The sequence below is a fragment of the Mus caroli genome, unplaced genomic scaffold (assembly GCF_978045245.1).
Source record: "Mus caroli unplaced genomic scaffold, Mus_caroli_1 scaffold_8, whole genome shotgun sequence".
NCBI lineage: Eukaryota > Metazoa > Chordata > Mammalia > Rodentia > Muridae > Mus > Mus caroli.
The window spans coordinates 95,444,562-95,460,451 of NW_028227263.1; the positions used below are offsets into that span (position 1 = coordinate 95,444,562).

At 38.9% G+C, this 15,890-nt stretch overlaps 1 protein-coding gene across 1 annotated transcript in view; it reads right to left on the reverse strand.

The window, feature by feature from the left end:
- Window positions 1-15,890, reverse strand: part of Slc17a6 (solute carrier family 17 member 6) — a 52,512-nt gene that overhangs the window by 6,707 nt on the left and 29,915 nt on the right. Inside the window, exons 7-8 of the mRNA XM_085841703.1 lie at window positions 6,649-6,791; window positions 2,835-2,984 (exon numbers count right to left, since the gene is read on the reverse strand). Of these exons, the coding sequence (XP_085697829.1) occupies window positions 2,835-2,984; window positions 6,649-6,791 (293 nt within the window). The remainder of the gene's footprint in view (window positions 1-2,834; window positions 2,985-6,648; window positions 6,792-15,890) is intronic.

The following is a 15,890-nucleotide window of genomic DNA, read 5'->3' on the forward strand; positions in this document are numbered from 1 at the left end:
TCCATCAAAATTCAATGTGAATCTGGAAGATGCTGAGGAGAACACATCCTGAAACACACATAAAGTTTTTCCCAGACTCTCATGCCATCCTTTCATTTTACATCCTTTCTCCTTGCTTGGGAGTGACATTTCCTGTGCCCACTTAAAGTGTTTTCTATCTGAAAAAAGTCTTACCCTGGGCAGCCCCAGCTACCTACTATTCATTTGAATGAATCTCTTTATCACTTTGTGTCAGCAAAGAGCAAAGATGAAAAGTTCTTTATTACTCTTTCATCAGGATCAGGAACAACAATGCTAACAGGTACATTTTGGTCCCTGCTTCAGCACTTGGAAGTATGGAATCTTCTATCTTCTTAGGCAAAATTTCCTGAAATTGTCCTTGTGTAGGTCTTTTGAGCTCCGGTAACTTATTATGAATAATTAGTGCACACATTATCTGACTAACCCATCCCTCTAGGATCATTTTTACTTGGCTCATTGTTTTTAAAGTTTTTGGAGGATGAGCTGGCTATTAAGAATCTATAACCCATTCTTCTTAGTAATCCCAGGTTCAATGACACTAGTTATCCCTCTTGTATGTCACAGTTGAATGGCAACTCTATCTAAACCACGTTTTGAAACTGTCAGGGGGCAGAGCATGAAGCATAGTCTCTCTAGCTAAGGAGCTAAAAGGAAACAAATGTCTCCTCTCATTTTAAACCCTATATTCTGAGGTTTAAAAGTGCTCATTAAATTCCTAGAATTGAATTTGCCCTGATTTGCCATTCTCAAAGGAGCTGAAAGTCTTTACATACTAGCATAGGGAAACACACACACACACACACACACACACACACACACAGAGAGAGAGAGAGAGAGAGAGAGAGAGAGAGAGAGAGAGAGAGAGAGAGAGAGAGAGAACTAATATAGTTCACTTCTGAGTATGCATACATTAAGTCCTATATATAACTCTGTGTGTGTGTGTGTGTGTGTGTGTGTGTGTGTTCATGTGCTACATAAGCACACTTGGCATAAAGATTAAGGTGTTTCCTTGTGGTTCTATCTATACAATATCTAGCTTAATGAAGTTTTAGAAAGCCACCTTCAATGTAAAAATTTTATTTGTATAATATCTGATTCACTTCTAAATGATAGTATTACAGTTCTCACCTATTAATTAGAAATCTAAGAGGGATAATTATTCAAAAATCAACCCTAAGTTGTAGGCCAATACTTCATTATAAAGCTTAGGTTCAAAGCCACATGACTTAGACACACCTGAATTTTTTACCATGCCCTCCTCCAAATTTTTTACAGGTAAGTTGGAGAATTTGAAACAATTTGGATCAGCATAATAAAAATCTTCAGTCCACATTGCATGTAGAATATATCCACAATTTTCACTTTAAAATAGCAATTGAATTAATCCACCCATGTGTAAGGTCGTACAGTTTTTGCAAACTACCCCAGATTTTATTTAACATTTTCAGTTAATTGGAGACACGAGCCCTGGAAGATCACTTCATTATCATCCGTTGGCACCTCTCCCTACGCCAACAAGTCCTGGCTTTATTAATAGCCTTTGTGTGTCACATTTGTCCTAGATTATGAAAATGGACTCGCACCTCCAACCGTCTTTGTTGAGAGGTGTGATACTCTCAGAGGTCTCCAGGCTGCCCTGTAATGTTTGATCAGCTCCAGGGAGAAGAGGCTGATCTACAGCAGCCATTCTGCTCAGGGAGAGAGGAACTGTTTCCTTAGAAACAGCCGCTTCAAAAGAGCTCTTAGGCCAGCAACTGCCAGGCTCAGGCTTTCTCTAGCCTAGCTCTCCGATAGCCTTTCAAGTAGAGACACAATATGAAAAGCCCAAGCCCAGCTGGACTTATGTAACAACACAAGGAGAGCTGGCAAGACTATTGCCAGCAAAGATAAATGGATTTGAGACTCAGCAGAGAGCTCAGAGCTGCTAAGTGTGTGAGGAGATATACAGGTCACCTGATGTATGACACTAATGGGAATTGAAGCAGAAATGGAGTATCTATGTCCTGAGCTTAGTTAGTATAGTTAGGATAGCATTAGGTGATTTCAATAATTACCCTCAGTTCTGTTTTACCATCAGCTAAACAGAAATGACAATAACTATCCATCTGGTCTACCAGATGATATTATTCATGAATATGAAAAAAAAGAAACTTCCAGCATTCCAAACCCTAATACAAAAGGAGTAATTAAAGTCAAGTTCTCCTTATAGAAAATCTGGAAATGTTTTTATTTTTGTGTCTATTTAACATATGCCTCTCACACCTTGTGCGTGTGAATTGGTAACACAAGAGTTCTGTCTGCTACTACAAAGCTGCAAGCATTTCGGGGAGAGAAGTTATGTTTTATCATTGAATAACACAAAGTGTCCTATAATAGACTCAGTGAATGCTTGTTAGAGTAAATTTGATGAACAAAGTACAAGGCCATTTTCAGACTTTGGATTTGCTGGGTGTATCTTTCAATTGGACCTATCTCTGAGAACATGTAAGGAGAGGAGGTTGGTAGTAACCTAAACACAGTTCCCTTAGGATGGGTCACCTTTCTTGTTAGCAGATTGCTTGCCTCAGACTAATGGCTGTTACATTGGTTTGTGGGGGAAAATGCTGCATTGATGTTCAGACCCTTCGAAATGGAAGCTACATGAAGGCAGAGACTTCTAGTTGTAACAAAATAGAGTAGGATGTGGACACACACACACACACTTCCTGGTAGTAAATTATGAAGTTTAGAAGACAAACTTTTGGCTAAAGAAAGGATTATTCACTTAAGTACAAATATGATCTAATATTGTAATAAGGTGAATTTGTACATACCTTGCTGATTTCAAATCCAAAAACCTCCTCAAAATAGGCTGGCTGACTGATGAGCAGTAAATAGAAAGTCCAGCTCCTGCAGAAGTTTGCAACAATAATTGCGTAGACGGGCATGGACGTGAAAAACTTCCTCCATGGGGTCTTAAATTTCTGAAAGCCCCAAAAAAGAGTTACTCTGTTTCAGCATTTTCTGACTTAAATTGCTGCTGTCTATTTTCATGCTCATAGAATGGAATACTAGCATAAAATAATTAATTCGTAGCTGCAGCATCCCAGTTAACCTTAGGTGTGTGAATAATCATTAAGAGAAGAAACAAAATAGCAATCTATCCCTCTGATTTAGTCTAGTTTTTTTTTTAAAATATGAAAATTCATGTACTTAGAAAATAAATTCCAAAACCATGTGTTCTAAGTTCTGAGAGCTTAAAAAACAGCTTCCCCCAACCATCAGCAAAATACTGCCAAATGAGTGGCTCTGTGATATCTAAAGTGTTGAAAGTTCAATGTACTTGGAAAAGAAAAAGAAAATAAGAACAGGTTATTGCCCACCTCTCTGAAGTCAGCTAAGCCATCATCTCTCCCTGAATTCCCTTGACAGTTAGTGAAGATCAGTATATTTTATGACACTGAGGTACAAGTTCCTGGAGTAGTCCCATGGTGCTGAGTACAGCCTAGGACATCATTACCAGTTATTTCCATTTGAGTATTTTCAAAACAAACCTAAAATGTACCTAGAGAAAATTGCTGTGATAACACCTTTACAATTTAAACCTCCTACACTTTGATATTTTAGACCTCAAACTATTTCTCATAGTTACAAATACTTTCTTGATCATCTGATCTTGAAGACCGAGATACACCTGCTAAAGAGATAATCTTCTAAAATAACATCAATCAGTGTTTTAAGGTGTCCCTGACATGATAAAATGATCCAAACAAGAGGCAAAACTTCTACCCAGAGACTTAGTAAATCTTCCTGAGTGTTGAGTCCCATGATTGTTGCTATGAAACTTTCTGTGCTCAGAGTCACAAAATCACTTCAAATGTAGAACGGTAAGAAATCACGTGGTGGTGATCAGAAATATATGTAATACCAAAAAAGAGAAAAGAAAAACCCCATACCAATAACATAATAATCGCTGTAGTTTTTGGTAAATACTTGTATTGTGAGAGCATAATAGGTAAGCTCCAAGGGATAGGAATTTTGTTCTTAATCCTACATGTCACAAATGATGAAAATATTTCACAGGTAAATAAAAATACCCAAAGACAGGAGTGCATGCAGTAGGATACTGCTGTATGTGGAAGAGACATAACTGAATCATTAAAAGTAAACAACTTTTTTCCTGCTGGGAGAATATTGCTTTGCTCATGTCAGAGTTATCTTTCCTGAGAACTGCATTCTTCATGTGGTAGAGCACTTCCCCCACAGGAAGAGAAAACTGTCACTGATTATAACATGTATTGATTTTATCTTGTATGCATGCATAGTTTTGCTTCAGTGTATGTATGTGCACCATATGTGTGCCTGCTGCCCACAGATTGCTGAAGAGGGCATCAGATCAGATCAGATGGAGTTACAGGTAGTTGTGAGCTGCCATGTGGGTGTTGGGAATTGAGCCTCAGTTCTCTGGAAGAACAGTGAATATTCTTTTTTTTAACTACTGAGCCATCTCTCCTGCCCTTAACTCTCTTATTTTATGCCTTAAAAGCCTCCAGGAATTACAAGCAGATGTTAGACATTCTGACAGTGTTCTGTTATTTGACTGTTTAAGGAAATGTGATTATGACAGCAGCTTGTCCATATATGTATGATCTTTGCATTCTTTCCTTGGTCAAACAACAACAACAACAACAAAATTTCCTTGGAGAACAACATAAAAGATCTAAGTCATACAGGAGACTGTAATCTGCAATCTCTCACTGGATCCACTCAGAACAAGTGACAAAAAAAAAAAAAGATGACGACGTGGTACCTCCCACAGGTATTAGAAGGTAGTCTGGGTAGTAGAAATTTGAATGTGGCCATGAATTGGGCAGTGTCTGAGAGTCACTGCTGATTTCATCAGATCTGATAGATTTTTACTGAAGAGACTATGACACATTCATGGGTCAACAGTTTGAAACTGTCCAGAAAAACAAAAGGAAAGTAAACAAGACAAGATGTCAACTCTGGTTGCACCTGTGTAGGACCTTTCTGGACCTGGAGGAACATAGTCCCCCATCTGTGGCCTCTACTGCATGACTTTCTAGGAGGCTACAATTCAAGCTCAGGCCTTGAACATTCTCAGGATACTTGTCTCAAACTCTGAAAGAAATGGACCTCATCCCATAATCAGCTTCTAAACGCTGACACCATTGCATACACTAGCAAGATTTTGCTGAAAGGACCCAAATATAGCTGTCTCTTGTGAGACGATGCCGGGGCCTAGCAAACACAGGAGTGGATGTTCACAGTCAGCTATTGGATGTATCACAGGGCTCCCAATGGAGAAGCTAGAGAAAGTACCCAAGGAGCTAAAGGGATCTGCAACCCTATTGTTGGAACAACATGATGTACTAACCAGAACCCCGGAGCTCTTGTCTCTAGCTGCATATGTATCGAAAGATGGCCTAGTCGGCCATCAATGGAAAGAGAGGCCCATTGGACTTGCAAACTTTATATGCCCCAATATAGGGGAATGCCAGGGCCAAAAGAATGGGAATGGGTGGGTAGGGAAGTGGGGGGCGCTATGGGGGACTTTTGGGATAGCATTGGAAATGTAATTGAGGAAAATATGTAATAAAAATATTAAAAATCAAAAAAAAAAAAAAAGAAATGGACCTCATCCCTGAGACACATTCATTAAACTTTCTCATAATCACTGTGTGATCCCTTTGATGCTGGTCAAAAATAGATTACATAACTCTTGTACGCCTGAACTTGCATAGCTCTTGGCTCCTGTAAGAAGCACATTGGGCTGGTATTCCTGATACACAGGACTCTTCTTCCCTTTTTACTTCTTTCTCTGGGGTAGTTTGGGTACTCTCTGTGGGAATTCCCTAGCCACATATTTTTGATGCAAGGCTACTGATGTCAAAGAACCATTGTTGATTGTATTCATGGTGCTCGGACAAAACCATCTGAGACAATCTGAGCAGCAGCCTGCTTTGCTGTATGCAGAGTCTGGTCCCCCCAAAAAATGCTCAAAAGAACTTGAAATACAAGTTCTACTTCCATCTGATCTTATCTTTCAACTTATTTTGAAGTGACAGGAACATATGGAACCTTGTGAGAAGAGAGCTACAGTGCTTTGAAAAGGCAATGGTATACAGGAGGTGGAAAGCCAGAGATTGCACTGTTCCTCTAACCCAGAGCTCAGTGGCTCTCAACCTTCCTAATGCTATGACCCTTTAGTACAGTTTCTCACTTTTAGTGGCCCCTCAACTACAAAATTATTTCTGTTGCTACTTCATGACTATGTTTTACTGCCATTATTAATGGTGATATAAATATTTTGGGAGATGGAGGTTTGACAAGGGGGTCACAACCTACAGGTTGAGAACCACAGCTTAATCCATCTACTTTTTCTTTGAAAAAAAGGTAGTAATTATTCCCAGTGGAGTCTAGGGAGAGGGGAAAGAGAGAGAGAGAGAGAGAGAGAGAGAGAGAGAGAGAGAGAGAGAGAGAGAGAGAGAGAGAGAGAGAGAGAGAGGCTTAGAGAAAGATTAGAGCCAGACTACTTTTGTTTACTAAGGGCCTGTAACACGGTTAGTCCCGGAAGATAAGATGAACAACAAAAATAGGTATAGATGCCAATAATGAAATACTTACTTCCATTGCACCTAACAAATTTGCGCTCTCTCCAATGCTCTCCTCTATGTACCTACGTTCTTCATCTGTAATGGTAGGATGCTTTGCAGGGCTCTCATAAGACACCAGAAGCCAGAACATGTACCAGACCATGCCAAAGCTTCCTGCAAGAAAGGATTAAGAAATACAGTTAACAGCTAAAGGTTGAAGACAAATAATATTCTCAATGAGAACCATTTCATGTGGTGTGAGCACTAACTTAACCCACTGTTTCCTGTCCTCAGCCCCTGGACGTAAGATTTTTCAAAGATTGATGCCATGGTTTGTATCTTTGACTCTAATTGAGCAGGACTCATATACAGAAAACTTACATGCTGCTACTGAATGATATCAGCTGGAAATTTAGTCACACATCTCATATTTCATTCTTGAGCTGCTCCAGACTAGACACAATACCATACAACATAAGAATATTGAACAAGATCACATACCTATGTTTGGAGAATTCCATGCAATGAGGGATGAATATGTTTCTTATTTGCTGACCTTCAATATATATATATATATATATATATATATATATATATATATATATATGTGGTTTAAATTTCCAGAGAATGAGAAAAGTCTGCTCCCATTTCTAACTAGTACTTCTAAAGACCATAAACATATTTGGAGTAAAATAACAAGGAGTTTGCTAGCCTAAATGACTGTATTTGATGAACAAAGGCCTCTTCAATTATCATGGAAGCACCTTCATGTGATATGACAATACACTGTATATCCTAGCTCAGACTTTGCTGTTCATTCTTGGGAACTGACAGAAGTTACATCCCTAGGCCACAAACTGTCTTTTCTCTCTTCCAGTCCTCATCTTTATTTATTATTCTCGCCATGATCGCATATTCTTGTTGTGCATTATAAATCTGGAAGCCTGACAGGGGAGGAATTCCAAGTGACTTATTCTGCTCTCCCCACTGCTAGCAGGCCTTTGCATTTTTCTTTCAGACTCTTCCCTTCATCCCTTGGACAACAATCTAAATGCTCCTGAGCTCACTAATACTTCATGTTTGTCTATTTACTTTCTAAGACAACTTCCTTAACACCATATATAGCTGCTGATATGCTGTCTTCCCTTTAATTACTGAACATGGAAACATGTGATTTCAGACCAGATGTTATGTGAAGCACACACACACACACACACACATTATACACACACACACACACAGAGGAAAGACTTTCATAAACTTAAATCCTGTGTTGTTGGTTCTATGATTCAATGAGCAATATAATCACTCCAAACCTCTGCTACAAAATGGAAAAGGGTTTTGTTTTTTGATGCAAGGTCCTGTTATATGCCCTAGCATGCATGACCTCTCAATCAGAGCCCACTTGACTTAGCCTCCTAAGTACTGGGATTTCAGTGTGTACTACAAGACCCACTTGGAAAGTAATTGATGAACAGTGGAGCAGCTGGGACAGGATCCTTCCAGTCACCATCTGCACCCTGGAGCTAAGGCTGTCCCACAGCTCTCTGTACACTGGTCTCACCAGGAGAGAGCTGGTCTCCTAGGAGTGCTCTCACTCCTTGACTCAGAGGTGAGATAACCATTTCCTCTTCAATAACTGTCCAAAGCTGAATCTTCCAGGAGCGCACAGGGCACAGGAAGAGTGGACTAACTGGGGCAGGATCCTTCCAGTATCCATCTGCACCTGGGAGCTGGGGCTTTTCCTCAGCCCTCTGTACACAGGTCCTGCTAGAAGAGAACTGGTCTCCCTGGAGTGTTGACAAATGCTTATAGGCCCACAGAAGAGACAAGCTCCAGTTTGAGACAGCAAGACCAACTAACACCAGAGAAAACCAGAAGGAGAAAGGCAAGCACAAGAATTTTACCAACAGAAAACAAGAATACTTGGCATCATCAGAACCCAGTTCACCCACCAGAGAAAGATAATCCAACACACCAGAAAAACAAGATTCAGATTTAAAATCACATCTTATGATGCTGAGAGAGAATGTTAAGAAAGTCCTAAATAACTCCCTTAAAGAAATACAGGAGAACACAGGTCAATAGGTAGAAGCTCTTAAAGAGGAAACACAAAAATCCCTTAAAGAATTACAGGAAAACACAACCAAACAGGTGAAGGAATTGAACAAAACCATCTAAAAATGGAAATTGAAACAATAAAGAAATCACAAAGGGAGACAACTCTGGAGGTAGAAAACCTAGAAAAGAGATCAGGAGTTATAGATGCAAGCATCACCAACTGAATACAAGAGAGAGAAAAGAGAATCTCAGGTGCAGATGATACCATAGAAAACATTGACACAACAGTCAAAGAAAATGCAAAATGCAAAAAGTTCCTAACCCAAAATGTCCAGGAAATCCAGGACACAATGAGAAGACCAAACCTAAGGATAATAGGTATAGAAGAGAGCAAAGATTCCCAACGTAAAGGGCAGTAAATATCGTCAACAAAATTATAGAAGAAAACTTCCCTAACCTAAAGAAAGATATGGCCATGAACACACAAGAAGCCTACAGAACTCCAAACAGATTGGACCAGAAAAGAAATTTCTCTAGCCACAAAATAATCAAGACACAAAATGCACAAAACAAAGAAAGAATATTAAAAGCAGTAAGTGGGGGTGGGGGGGCTGGAGAGATGGCTGAGGGGGTTAGAGCACTGACTGCTCTACCAGAGGTCCTGAGTACAAATCCCAGCAACCACATTCTGGCTCACAACAAGGCCTGATTTCTTCTTCTGGTGTCTGAAGACTGCTACAGTGTACTTACATATATTAAATAAAGTAATTTTTTTAAAAGCAGTAAGGGAAAAGGGTCAAGTAACATATAACAGCAGACCTTTCAGAATTATGCCAGACTTCTCACCAGAGATTAAGAAAGCCAGATGATCCTGGGCAGATGTCATAAAGACCCTAAGAGAACACAAATGCCAGCCCAGGCTACTACACCCAGCAAAACTTTCAACTACCATAAATGGAGAAACCAAAGTATTCCATGACAAAAACAAATTTACACAACATCTTTGAACAAATTCAGCACTTCAAAGGAAAATAAAGGGAAACCTCCAACATAAGGAGGGAAGCTACACCCTAGGAAAAGTAAAAAAAAAAATGATTTTCTTTTAACAAATTAAAAAGAAGATAGCCACATAAACATAATTCCAACTCTAACTACAAAAATAGCTTGAAGCAACAATCACTTTTCCTTAATATCAATGGACTCAATTCCCCAATAAAAGGGCATAGTCTAACAGACTGGATATGTAAACAGGGACCAACATTTTGCTGCATACAGGAAACCCACCTCAGTGACAAAGACAGACACTACCTTAGAGTAAAAGCCTGGAAAAAATTGTCCAAGCAAATGGTCCCAGAAACAAGCTGAAATAGCCCTCCTAATATTGAATAAAATTGACTTTCAACCTAAAGTTATCAAAAAAGATAAGGAAAGACACTTAATACTCATCAAGGGAAAAAAATCTACCAAGAAGAACTCTCAGTTCTGAACATCTATGTTACAAATGCAAGGGCACCCACATTCATAAAAGAAACTTTACTGAAGCTCAAAGCACACATTGCACCTCACACAATAAGAGTGGGAGACTTCAACACTTACCTAGCTCTTATCAATGGACAGATCATGGAAACAGAAACTAAACAGAGACACAGTGAAATTAACAGAAGTTATGAACCAAATGGATTTAACATACATCTATAGAACAGTTTATCCTAAAATAAAAGAACATACCTTCTACTCAGTACCTCACAGTACCTTCTCCAAAACTGATCATATAAACAGTCACAAATCAGGCCTCAACAGATACAAGAAGAGTAAAATAATTCCATGCATCCTCTCAGATCACCATGGACTAAGGCTGGTCTTCAATAACAGAAATAATAGAAAGCCCACATACATGTGGAAGAAATAAAGAAAGAAATTAAAGACTTTTTCAAATTTAATGAAAATGAAGCCAAAACATACCCAAACTTATGGGGCACAATGAAAACAGTACTAAGGGGAAAACTCATAGCACTGAGTGCCTCCAAAAAGAAACTGGAGAGAGCATACCCGAGCAGTTTGACAGCATATCTGGAAGCTCCAGAATAAAAAAAAAAAAAAAAAGCAAATACACCCAAGAGGAGTAGACCACAGGAAATAATCAAACTCAGGGCTGAAGTCAACCTAGTAGAAACAAAAAGAACTACACAAAGAATCAACCAAATGAGGAGCCAGCCGATTCTTTGAGAAAAATCAAAAAGTTAGAGAAACCCTTAGCCAGACTAACCAGAGGGCACAGAGAGCATATTCAAATCAACAAAATCAGAAATGAAAAGGGAGATATAACAACAGAAAGTGAGGAAATCCAAAAAAAAAAAAAAATCATCATATCCTACTACAAAATCCTATACTCAACAAAACTAGAAAATTTCTGAATGAAATAGACAATTTTCTACATAGATACCCAGTATGAAAGTTAAATCAAGACCAGATAAATGAACTAAACAGTCCCATAACCCATAAAGAAATAGAATCAGTCATTACTAGTCTCCCAGCCTAAAAAAGCACAGGACCAGATGTGTCTAGTGCAGAGATCTATCAGTCTTTCAAAGAAGATCTAATACTAATACTTTTCAAACTATTCCATAACATGGAAACAGAAAGAACACTATACAATACCTTCTACAAAGTCACAATTATGCTGATACCTAAACCACACAAAGACCCAACAAAGAAAAAGAACTTCAGACAAATGTCCTTATGAATATTGATGCAACAATATTCAATAAAATTATAGCAAACTGAATCCAAGAAAAGATCAAAATGATCATTCACCACAATCAAGTAGGCTTCATCCCAGGGATGCAAGGATGGTTCAATATATGGAAATCCATCAAGGTAATCCACTATATAAAAAACTCAAAGAAAAAAACCACATGATCATTTCATCAGATGCTGAGAAATCATTTCACAAAATCCAACACCCCTTCATGATAAAAGTCTTGGAAAGATCAGAAATTCAAGGCCCATACCTAACTATAGTAAAAGCAATCAATATACAGAAAACCAGTAGCCAACATCAAACTAAATGGAGAGAAACCTGAAGCAATTCCATTAAAATCAGGTACTAGACAATGCTACCCATTCTCTTCCTACCTTTTCAATATAGTACTTGAGGTCCTAGCCAGAGCAATTAGACAAGAAAAGGAGGTCAAAGGAATACAAATTGGAAAGGAAGAAGTCAAAATATCACTATTAGCAGATGATATAATGGTATACTTAAGTGACCCCAAAAATTCCACCAGAGAACTCCTAAACCTGATAAACAACTTCAGTAAAGTGGCTGGATATAAAATTAACTAAAAAAAAAAAAAATCAGTGGTCTTCCTCTACACAAAGGATAAACAGGCTGAGAAAGAAATTAAGGAAATGACACCCTTCATAATAGTAAAAAATAATATATAATACCTCGGTGTAACTCTAAGGAAGTGAAAGATCTGTATAATAAGAACTTCAAATCTCTGAAGAAAAAATCGAAGATCTCAGAAGATGGAAAGATCTCCCATGCTCATGGATTGGCAGAATTAATATAGTAAAAATGGCCATTTTGCCAAAAGCAATCTACAGATTCAATGAAATCCCCATCAAAATTCCAACTCAATTCTTCAGAGAGTTAGAAAGAGCAATTCTCAATTTCATTTGGAATAGCAAAAAGCTCAGGATAGTGAAAAAATCTTTGCAACAATAAAAGAACTGGGGGAATCACCATCCTTGACCCCAAGCTATACCATACAGCAATCGTGATAAAAACTGCATGGTGTTGGCACATTGACAGGTAGGTAGATCAATGGAATAGAATTGAACACCCAGAAATGAACCCATACACCTATGGTCACTTGATCTTTGACAAAGGTGCTAAAACCATCCAGTGGAAAAAAGACAGCATTTTCAAAAATTGTTGCTGGTGCAACAGGCACATAGCATGTAAAAGAATACAAATTGACTCATTCTCTTCTTGTACAAAGCTCAAGTCCAAGTAGATTAAGGATCTCCACATAAAACGAGATACACTGAAGCTAATAGAAAAGAAAGTGGGGAAGAGCCTCAAACACATAGGTACAGGGGAAATTTTCCTGAACAGAACACCAATAGCTTATGCTTTAAGAACAAGAATTGATAAATGGGATCTCATAAAATTGCAAAGCTTCTGTAAGGCAAAGGACACTGTCACTAGGACAAAACAGCAACCAGCAGATTGGGAAAAGATCTTTACCAATCCTACATCCAACAGAGAGCTAATATCCAATATATACAGAGAATTCAAGAAGTTAGACTCTACAGAACCAAATAACCCTATTAAAAATGGGGGTAGAGAGCAATCCAAAGAATTCTCAACTGAGGAATACCGAATTCTGAGAAGGTCCTAAAGAAATGTTGAACATCCTTAGTCAACAGAGAAAGGCAAATCAAAACAACTCTGAGATTCCACCTCACACCAGTCAGAATGGCTAAGGTCAAAACTCAAGTGACAGCAGATGCTGATGAGTATGTGGAAAAAGAGGAACACTCCTCCACTGCTGTTGGGATTACAAGATGATACAACCACTCTGGAAATCGACCTGGCAGTTCCTCAGAAAATTGAATGTAGAACTACCTGAGGACCCAGCTGTATCACTCCTGGGCATATACCCAGAAGATGCTTCAACATGTAATAAGGTCACATGCTCCACTATGTTCATAGCAGTCTTACTTATAATATCCAGAAGCTGGAAAGAACCCAGATGTCCCTCATCAGAAGAATGGATACAGAAAATGTGGTACATTTATACAATGGAGTATTACTCAGCTATTAAAAACAGTGAATTCTTAGGCAAATGTATAGAACTAGAAAATTTCATCCTGAGTGAGGTAACCCAATCACAAAAGAACACCAAAGTATGCACTCACTGATAAGTCGATATTAGCCCAGAAGCTCAGAATCCCCAAGATACAATTCACAAACCACATGAAGAAGACAGACCAAAGTGTGGATACTTTGGTCCTTCTTAGAAGGGGGAACAAAATACCCATGGGAGGAGATACATAGACAAAGTGTGGAGCACAGACTGAAAAAAAAAAAAAGGCCCTCCAGAGACTGCCCCACCTAGTGATCTATCCCATATACAGTTACCAAACCCAGACACTGTTGTGGATGCCAACAAGTGCTTTCTGATATTAGCCTTATATAGCTGTCTCCTGAGATGCTCTGCCAGTGCCTGAAAAATACAGAGGTGGATTCTCTCAGCCAACCATTGGACTTAGCACAGGGTCCTCAATGGAAGTACTTGAGAAAGGACCCAAGAAGCTGAAGGGATTTGCAGCCCCATAGGAGGAACAACAATATGAACCAACCCGTACCCCTAGAGCTCCAAGGGACTAAACCACCAACAAGAGAGTACACATGGAGGAACCCATTACTCCAGCTGCATATGTAGCAAAGGATGGCCTTGTTGGACATCATTGGGAGGAGAGGCCCTTGGTCCTGTGAATGCTCTATGCCCCACCCCCACCCCCGTATAGTGGAATGCCAGGTCAGGGAAGCGGGAGTGAGTAGGTTGGTGAGCAGGAGTGGGGGATGGAATAGAGGGTTTTCAGAAGGGAAACAGGAAAGGGGATAACATTTAAAATATAAGTAAAGAAAATTTCTATTTAAAAATAAGGAAAGTAATTGATCCATAAGTTCTTGGCCAAAAAAAAAAATGTAGGTATAGGAGAGATGTTTATAACGCACAGAGCAGTAGGGGTCACTCTGAGCATCTGATAATGGAGAATTCTGTAACTTGGTGAAGATTAGCAGAGTGCCTCTCATCCCTCCATCTGTTCATCATGCTCACTAGCTGAACTCATCAACTATATCCTGTACCACTCTGCCCATTGCTACCATGAACTAAATGCATGTACCAGGCCCTGTGCTCACCTGGTGTTTTGTAACTTTTACCTTCTTCCATTTAGTCACTGTTCACATTTCACCACTTTAATTTTGAAAACAAAAATGGAATAGGCAATTCAAGATCCAATTTTTGTTGCCGACAGGAAGCAAACACGCTTTGTATGTTTTTTTAAAATATTTACTGCATATCCTTTGATTCAGAGTAAGTGATAAGTATTAAATGAGATTCAAGAAGACATAATGACTTATTTAAATTATTATTCCTTTATATTTTTAAAATATATTCCTATTGAAAATAAATGGTTTTCTTACATTTTCTGATCATAGTTTCTACTCCCCCAAATCCTTCCAGATCATCCCCACCTTTCCTCCCTCCCAACTCCATGCCCTATCTTTCTTCCTTTCTTTTTCTAGAAACAATTAATGCTTGGGATGTATATATGAGTTGTAAGAGTTCCATCAAATCTTCAAGTAAGTAGTAAACTTAGCCCAAATCAGGGTAGCAACTAGCCATGCTACAGTCTGTGTAGAATCACAGACTCTTGGGAAAACTGATTGGAAAAACAGGATTTAAAATCTGATTTTCAAAATCCTCTCTAGGGGTCCTCTGAGATGGCTCAGCAGGTAAGGACACTTTCTATGAAATCTGAGTTCCATTCTCAGAAGCAAGGCGGTGGAAAGAGAAAACTGACTTCTGCACATTGTCATCTGCCCTCTATACATGTACCATGGCATGCATGCAATGCATTCACACTCATACAGAGATCAAGAGAGACAGAGACAGAGGCAGGGATAGACACCAAGAGACAATAGATATATGCAAAAACATGTATGGCTTACAGCGTAGAACATTCACTGATCCAAAAATCTGTTAATGGACTCTTCATTACTCAAAGAACCCTTGTTATAAAGCAGTATTTGTCGGCATTCTCTAGGAAAATGCCCTTGCCATTTTTAGAATATTGCCAAGTAAGAACAAATGAATGTGGCCAAACTCAGAGGCAGCCAGACACTGTTAGACAGCACCATGTGCTTAATTTAATCCTCCAGATGTTTGTGCCCACACCGAACGATGATAGTAGACACTTTGAAAAGGGAATCTCCAGGGCAATCTGGAAAGCATTCAGCTTCTTATTAGTATATTTGCAGTAGGATTTCATCTTTATTTCAATGAGAGAGCTGGGTGGACTTTAACCTCCGCTTCTGTGACTGGTTATTATTGATACTGTATCAAAACTGACAGAGGAGTTAGCAGGACAACCACCCTCCTGCCCCCCACACCCACTCCGTTTGAGGAGGTAAAG